The 9079-nt window shown below is 41.6% G+C and overlaps 1 protein-coding gene across 28 annotated transcripts in view; it reads left to right on the plus strand.

The window, feature by feature from the left end:
* nrcama (neuronal cell adhesion molecule a) overlaps positions 1 to 6260 on the plus strand; it is a 118789-nt gene extending 112529 nt beyond the window's left edge. For 16 of the 28 annotated variants that reach the window (XM_017706484.2, XM_037542358.1, XM_037542349.1 and 13 more), the window contains 2 exons: positions 2455 to 2466; positions 2898 to 6260. In XM_017706484.2, coding sequence (XP_017561973.1) covers positions 2455 to 2466; positions 2898 to 3132 — 247 coding nt within the window. In that variant the 3' untranslated portion in view covers positions 3133 to 6260. The remainder of the gene's footprint in view (positions 1 to 2454; positions 2467 to 2897) is intronic. The other 12 variants (XM_037542357.1, XM_017706490.2, XM_037542361.1 and 9 more) reach the window with 1 other exon arrangement.
* The last annotated feature ends 2819 nt before the right edge of the window (positions 6261 to 9079 follow it).

Genomic DNA, 9079 nt, shown 5'->3' on the forward strand with positions numbered 1-9079 from the left:
AACGTTAGGGTTCTTATCTGTCTGGGCTTAGTCTTAATCTTGGTCTGGCAAATTAGCCCTATATGGGGCATCAGCCCTATTTGCCCAGTAGTTCTCAAGACCAGTCCTGGGGACCCCCTACTCCCTTCTCCAGCGCACCTGGTCATCCAGCCCATCAAGCGTTTGTCACCTTCAGGAGCTACATTTTAAACAGTGATGGCAGGAGGTCCTCAGGACTGGAGAACCTCATCCAACAATGCGGCCCCTTGGTTGCGTGAGCAACTGTATACTGAATGCAATATTGTAGAATTATAGAAAGAAATTTTGTTGCTGTCAGAACTAAACTTGACACACTATATGGCCAAAAGTATGTGGACGCCCCCTGATGATTTAGTTACTCTAATGAAGAGCTCAGTGAATTGAATTGTGGCAATGTCATAGGATGCCACCTTTTCTGGCAATCCAATGGGTGAATTTTTTGGATTTGGTGTATGCCAGGAGAACGCTACCTACCATAATTCATAGTGATAACAGCAAAGTTTATGGTCTGGGTCTGTTGTTCAGGGTTTGGGCTTCATTGTAGTGAAGTGTAATGTTAATGCTACAGCACATGAAGACATTTTAGACAGTTATACACAGTTTGAGCAAAGCATTTTTTAGTTCCAACACGACTCCCTGTACACAAAGCGAGGTCCATAAAGACAAGGATTGACGAGGTGTGGAGGAACTCCACTGGCCTGCATGGAGCCCTGACCTCAGCCCCACTGAACACCTTTTAGAATGAATTGGAATGTCGATTGTGAGCCAGGCCTTCTCGTCCAATATCAGCATCGGACCTCGCAAATGCTCTTTTGACTAAATGGGCACACAGTCCCACAGACACACCCCAAAATGTTGTGAAAAGCCTTCCCAGAAGAGTGGAGGCTGTTACAGCTTCAAAGGGGGCCAAATCCATACTAATACCCATGGTTTAGGAAAGGGATGTCCAAAGAGCTCATGTAGGTGTGATGGTCAGGTGTCCAAATACTTTTGGCCATAATGTGCAATAAATAACAACATGGTAACTTTATAGGAGAATTAACTTCTTCTAATCTTAACTTCTGTTGTTAAATATCATCGGTCCATTCATCATGTAATTTTCACGCAATATGAAGGGCTGTTGTTTTGAAATTGTGACAAAAAATGAAAAACAACAAAAATGGAAACAGGAGATAAATAAATAGATAGAGAGAGCGTTTCATAGATGTTATTTACATTTATGGCATTTGGCTGATGCTCTTATCCAGAGCGACTTACAATTTGATCGATTTACACAGGTAGGCCAAGGTGGCGTTAGGAGTCTTGCCCAAGGACTCTTATTGGTATAGTGTAGGGCGCTTACCCTGGTGGGGGATTGAACCCCAGTCTACAGTGTAGAAGGCAGGGGTGTAAAAGGTGTGAAGGGTGCTAGTGCTCTGGTGTTTGAGTGAATTGTAAAGTGTGTAAACAAAGTTGCCCATTTATGCAGACCAGTTCCACCTACTCACATCCTTTACAAAGTCAGTGTAAAGGCACCACTTCCTCCACAGCCCAGTAGTCATTACAACTTAGAAAAGCTGTAAGAACATAATGTGCTTTTGCTTGCCCTCTCAGGTTTTTGGACTTAAATCATTTTCCTCTGAGCAGAAGCTTTTCCATCTTGACTCCATTTTCAAACAACTTGAGGCAAGCAGGACTTTTCCTGAACCGTCCTGTCTGTGCTCTGTGTATAACAAACCTAACCAGAGCTCACTATGATGTGATCTGATGATCTTATTACGTTATTAAGCTCACTAATGCAACACCCTGCTGAGATTAGCAATGAGATTGGGCATTGAAGTGCAAGCTGATTTCTGTGTTTTACTTTGACTTGTATTTTTGTAATCCAGTCAGATTACTCAGAACAGTGCAACAGATTGTTTTTGCAAAAGAAAACATCTTAAATCTAGTCTATATATACATATACGTCTCATTTTTAGATTATACTGAGAATACCAAAAGGTTATTCAACTTATTTCTACGTATATCGAACAACGTTATTTAGTTAAAGTGTCATATTCTCTTGTTTAATCTGTTATTTTGTTTGTTTTAAGAAGTAACGTTTGAAACAATCAACAAGGCACACAGCATTATGTATTTAAAACAAGTAAAAATGCCTAGAAATAGGTTTAACATCTCATAATATTCTTACAATAATGCTTCAGTGAGAAATAATAGGCACATACACCAGAATTCAGATGATTTGACTTTTATTTTTGCATGGTTTTTGTTTAATCTCACATTTCTGTGTTGTGTGTGTTGGGGATTGGCAATATCACTATTCATCAGTTGTCCATGAAGCTAGACGATTCATTCCAGTTCACTTGTCGTTAGAAACTGATTGTTTTATGTTTTAGCAATTTATCCTATTCATTAGTCCTCACATGTTCTTTGTATTTGGGGGAAATTTTGGGGTAGGTCCTTGGAGAGGTAAGAGGGAAACTGCAAGTCTTGCACGCCAAAACTTCCTTGTTTTATATTTAAAAAAAGAGCAAATCCCTACGAAGGAAGGTGCTCCCTGCTAACTGCATCTAATTCTCCTCAGTTTCATTCCCTACTCTTCCTCTTGATTTTGCATATATGACTAATGTATGTCTGCCTTTTTGTATGTCTTGCATTTCTTTTTTTTTTTTGCGTTGTATGAAAATTCTTAAATGACGATTTTACTAGTTTTTGAAGTTTTATTAGCAGTGGCTTTTTGCATTTTGAGGTCCCCAAACCCCGAGTGCACGACTGTCCTATCGGGGAAATGAGCATATGAATAGTGACACTACACATGCACTGAACTGCATGTACTAACAGAGAAACATCTTGCTTTAATTCAAATTCCTTAACCTACTGCTTGCTGTGTCTCATCTCAGTGACACGGAGGATCACAAGCCCCTGAAGGGCAGCCGGACCCCCTCCAACGGCACGGTGAAGAAGGATGACAGCGATGACAGCCTGGTGGACTACGGCGAGGGAGGCGACGGGCAGTTCAACGAGGATGGCTCCTTCATCGGCCAGTACAGTGGCAAGAAGGAGAAGGACACGGCCGAGGGCAACGAAAGCTCAGAGGCTCCGTCTCCCGTCAATGCTATGAACTCCTTCGTGTAAAGGGCCCCTGTGACCTTCGCCCCCTGCCGACACCCGCCCCCAATCTCGTCACACTTCTTTCATCTGGAGAGCAGACTGTCCCTACTTCACTGTGACCCTCCTGACATCACATGGCCACAATAAACAAAGCATCCCACTCATAACCATGAGAGAGAGCAAGAGCGAGAGAGAAAGAGAGAGAGAAAGATGTAGGGAGGGAAAGCAATACACACAGGAGGAATGTACCGTAACTAGCAGACCAGCCCTGGTCTCCTCGGCTAGCCAGAGCGAACGCAGGAGGACTTTGATGTGATAACTGCTGTATTATCTTTTTGCAAACGTATATATGGAATATATAGAAATTATATACACATATATAAGAATTCTATTTTCTGAACATGGGTCTGTTTGCAGTCAGTAGGCATTGAATCCCGCCATCTCGCCCCTGCTCCCTGCCCCCTGCCCCCTGCCCGTGCTATGGACTCACTGCATGGACTCAATGCTACCACACACCCCACCTGCTCCGTGAATCAGTGGATCAGCGTGAGCTGGCGTTTGAGAAGCTTTGGACCAATGTCTGGTGGACGCTCACGCTTTGCATCACAGCTGCCTTCTTCAGTTCCCTCGTCAAAAGTGTTGAAACCGGTATTATTCACGCTAAAAGGCACCAATGTCTTCGTGGACATTGTTGTGGAACATGTGACTCCGTGTTAAAGTTATTTTTATTTGACGTCTTTTGTGCCAGGCAAGAGCTGCAGCAAAAGATTACGAACTGGACGCCAGAGAAGTGGGGTAGAAAACTCTTGACACACATACAGACATGCTTTCAATGCTCACACTGTCCCGAATTCTCTTAGACCATAACTACGTCTGTTTTTTAGTTCTTCTGAGGGTTTTTTTTTTCTTTTTTTGCACTTGCCATTTTGTAGATGTTACATTAGTTTGCATTGGATAACTCTCTCTCTTTTTTGCTGTTGCACTACTGAAGGAGAAACTTCAAGGATGGTTGTGTTTCACCCATTACTGTCACTGCTGGCACTCATCATTATGGAGTAAAGCCCCTATTGGTCCAAAACACAGTGGCTGCTGGTATTATGGCCTTCTGTGTAGGTCAGTGGGTGTAAAGCTGGGTGCTTTACGTAGTCTTAAGCACGGTTCCTCAGTGCCTTGGTAGAAGACAAGTGTTCTGTGGTTAAACGACGACCACTAAACCCTCCTCAGCCAATCCATTCAGAGCGCTTGGTTTTCTCACAGCCTTGCAGATAGCTCTGCGGTTGAGAAGGGCGAGGAGCTTGCAGAGCCCAGCAAGGACTAACCACCCAGTCATCAGATTCGCACAACTGCTATACGAGATGATGTCAAACATCTTCTGTCACCAGGTGCGCTGCAGTATCCGCCCAGCACGTGTGCTGGTTTTCTATTTATAGGTGACTCATGGTCCAAGGATTGCAGAAAGACCTGGCTTAGTCGGCAAATGTGCATCTTATCCTAACAAACACCAGCTCTGACAAAGAAGGTCAAATTGAAGTGTTTCAGAACCTACAAGTGTGTCTGAGTGAGCTCTAGCTAGCTTCTTTAAGTAGCAGCAAAGGCGGAGAAACCCATTTAAATGAACCATCAGGCGACTCCTACATAAACTGCTGTGTAGCCTTTCGACAGGTTAGATAAAAATCATTGCACTGCAAAAAATAGTTCCATGCCAAGTGAAATGATCCAAATCTAGTTGAGATGTCTAACATTTCCATTGTTGTAAGATTGTTGTACGCTTATTATAGGATTATTTAACTTATTTCTGGATTTTTTCCTTGTTTAAGTGATTTAAGTCAGATTCTCTTATCCTATTGGCAGATAATTGTGTTTGTTTCAAGCATATTTCTCAAAATAAGGTAAAGTATCTGCCAATATAGTGAGATAATTTGACTGATTAAAATCACCTTATTGACCAGGGTATATTTTGTGTTCATCTGAATGCACATGACCAAATCGTAAGGCAAATTATTCAGTAACTGTATGAAATAAATGTATTTTTATTTATTTATTTGTTTATTTATTGTAAAAGCTGCCCTCAAATTAACCAAACGTGTTTTATGATCATACACGTGTTGCTATATACTTACAGTTTACCGCTGAAAGCCAAAAATCTTTGACGCTCTTCGTATTATTTCATAAAAATAATGTTTACAGAGCAGATCCCTGATAAGACACCACCTGCTTATAGTTTGTAGCCCAGATTTGTGGAAAAATGGGTGGACCTTCAGTAGAAAAAAGAACGGGTGAGTTCAGCGTCTTCTATTATAAAGTTTAAAAATGACATCACCCATCAATTCGACTGAAAAGAAGACAGTCACAGCTCTCATATGAAATATCAAAGTTATGAACAAGTACGTTTTGGATACACTGGTGGTCTCAAGGAGTTGAAGAGGTTAAAACAAATGGAAAATGTCTGGAAATAAGTTAAATAATCCTGAAATAAGCTTAGTATTTATAATAAATCTATTCCTATACCCTCTTCCTCAGTTCTATCTGTCAGTCAGACGTTTTAGAGCTCTCTCCCCTCCTTCACTCATGAAGTCTCTTCTCATTCTACCACCTTATTTTGAAATCACAGCTGCTACATGAGCCGAGCGGATACTAGAGCGCACCAACTGAGTCATCTCACACCACAGGGAGGGGCTGTACATTATACAGAGAAGCAGCTAAAACTACTGCCAATCTTCTCTTGCAGGTAAACTGCCATAGTTACTGACCAGAAGCAGGTGGTCCTTCACACTGGGGACGAATGGGGGATGTTATAATAAATAAGGAATGTGGAGCTTGCAGTAACCTGTTGTTAGTAATCTCAGTGTATGTGGGAATGAGTAGGAGAAAGAAAACAAACACCCTTTTCACACATAACCATGTTTTTTATTGCATGTTAATGAGTATTGCAAGCTGTCGAGTCGTAGTGCAATGGAAAGCTCACAAAACACACAGTGCGCAGTGCTGCTGTCATCGAGTGTGGTTGGAATGTGTGTGCATGAGTGTTTGAGTGTGAGTGTGTTTGTATGTGTATTTATGTGAACATGCATGTACAGATGTGCATGTTTGTGTATGTGAGAGTGTGTGTGTGTGTGTGTTAATAGACCTCAGTTCTAGAAAAGTTGGAACAGCATGCAAATAAAAACAGGAAGCAGTGATTTGTAAATCCGTATTTAAACAGTGCACAGAAACGATATTTAGTGTCTTACCTTGTCAACTTTGTTGTTTTTGTAAATGCATCTTCATTTTATCATTATTCCCCGCAGCATGTTCCAAAAAGGTTGAGACAGGGGCGATTTAAGACTGGGACCATGTCCTTTATGAGCGAGGTTGGGTTGTGGCTCACCAAAAGTTGCATCAGTGCACTGCAATTCTTTAGCAAGCAATTGCAAGGATTTTAGGTATTTTTACCTAAATGCATTATACTATCAAAAGATTCAAGGACTCCAGAGAAATCTCTGTGCATAAAGGGCAAGGCTGAAATCCACAACTGAGCACCCATGACCTTCAATCCCTCAGATGGTACTGCATACCGTGATGCATATTTCATTGGTGTGCGTTTACTCTGACCAAAGCTAGAATTTACAACCATTTGTCTCTGTGTTTGCACACTGTGAAATTAGACCTCTGCATTTAACCCATCCGTGCAGTGAAACACCCACATACATACACACACACACACTAGTGAACATGCACACACTAGGGGGCAGTGAGCACATTTGCCCAGAGCAGTGGGCAGCCCTATCCACAGCACCCGGGGAGTAATTGGGGGTTAGGTGCCTTGCTCAAGAGCACTTCAGTCATGGACTGTCAGCCGAGGGGATCAAACCAGCCACCTTCTGGTCACAGGGCTGGTTCCCTAACCTCCAGCCCACAATTTCCCCCCATGAGTAATGAAGGCAGTGTTCCACAGAAAGAGTTCCAAAGAGAAATAGACCACACTGATTGTTACCAGCGTAAAGTTCAAAAGCCAGTGTCTGTGATAGGCGTAGTGTATTCATGCCCATGGCGTAGATAACTTGCACATCTGTGACGGCACCATTTATACTGAAAGATATGCACACATTTTGCTGCCTTCTAGATGACGTCTTTTTCAAGGACATCCATGCTTATTTCAACAAGACATAACAAAAACATCCATGTCACAACAGCATGGCGGCATAATAAGAGAGTGTGGATGCTAGACTGGCCCTACTGCAGTACAGATCTGTCTCCCACTGAAAACATGGGGTGCATTAAAAATACAACAATGTACAGTCATGCAGCATTCTAGATTTCTAGAACAGAAGAAGGGCAAAAAAGACTGATTGGCATCTTCAGTCCTTCAAACATTTCTTAAGCGCTGCTGAAAGGAAAGGTGGTGTAAGAAAGTTGTAAATATGCTCCTGTTTGAACTTTTTTGCAACTTGTTGCAGGCATCAGATTTAGAATGAGTGTATGTTTACAAAATAACAATGAGGTTCATTAGACTAAACATCAAATATCATGCCTTTGTACTGCTTTCAATTTAACACAGGTCAAACAGAATTGCTTTCTATTCTAATTAGCATTTCACGATGGCTGCAACTTTTCTGGAACTGAAGTTTGTACAAAGTATATGTGTGTGTGAGTGTGTGCATGGTAGCGGTGTGCTTGGGCTTGTTTGTCCTTTTTTGGCAGAGCCCTAGAACTCATGATATAGCTCATCATAACTTGCATCAAGTTTTTTAGTTTGGAATTGTCTGCTTTTTAATGTGTAGATATTGCGTTGCTTTGTAAATATCCACGCCACAAGAGTTTCAAACCCATGGGATTTGATGAGTTGCTCTTAAGTGCGGATACAGGGACCAGTGTCCCCTGTCCAGCTCTTTTTCCTCAGCTATTGGAAGATGTACAGCAAAACGTAACTTAGATCAGCATAAAAGTGTGACTTCCACCTGCACGTTCATGTGTAGGAGGTGGCTGCTGGCTAGTATAGCGCGTTATGTCTGACACTTTGCAAATCAACGCTCCTTCGTTTGCTGTGAAGGTTGTTTTAGGTTCATCTGGCTGCATGCCCTCTCAGCCCAGTCTTTCCCCAGTCTAGCTGGCTGGTGAAGGCGGAGTCAGGTGATCATCTGCCCTCAGTCTGTCTCTTGCAGTTCATGCACTTTTTCACTCGTCAGAAAAGATATGAGAAAACAAAACAACGCTGCAAACATGGCGGTTCCTCAAAGACTACAGCTACACCGGTATGTGTGCAGATAATCTGGGGCACATGTTTTTGTGACTGATGATGAGATATGATAGAATATGATATATAACATTCTGGTCAATGTTGAAGCGCCGTGGAAAAAAGCATGAAAGGCTGTAAAATGGTTTACTCTCTATAATTGCTAAATATTTTGTATTTTAACTGAAGAAAAAAAAAAAATAAATGTTGGTTTCAGGATTTCACTACCAACTCTTCTGTTATTCCGTTTGTTCGGCTTTTCTCATTTCGTTTATGACAATCATCAGTAAAGTCACTGAATGGAGGTGTTCATTATTTTTACATACATGTAATTATTAATACATTTTTAGATTCAGACCCCTGCTGGAATAGCAGCATTTCACCCAATGCAACTCGATTAGCTCCTTCACATGACTCTGAGAGATGCTCATAATGCAGTATATCAAATGTAAAGTTTATTAGGGCTTAATAGACTTCGAGCAACTTAGGAGAGTTTCTGAGTCACAGCACGAATTTTAACAGTGTCAGAAACTTTATTCTGCAATATTGATGGTCAGTTCCACAATTATTGGCACCCTTACTAAAAATGGGTGTAAATTGTTACGTAAATCGTGAATCTCGCACTGAAAATATGAAAAATAAAATCTGATCTTTAACTGAATTAAATTTGGTCCAAGAAAAAAAAAAGCCTGTTGTTATCCGGTGGTTGGTTAGTGTGTCCGGTGGTTGGTTAGTGTAGTGGTTAACACCCCTGCCTTC

The sequence above is a fragment of the Pygocentrus nattereri genome, chromosome 11, assembly GCF_015220715.1.
Source record: "Pygocentrus nattereri isolate fPygNat1 chromosome 11, fPygNat1.pri, whole genome shotgun sequence".
NCBI classification, from domain to species: domain Eukaryota; kingdom Metazoa; phylum Chordata; class Actinopteri; order Characiformes; family Serrasalmidae; genus Pygocentrus; species Pygocentrus nattereri.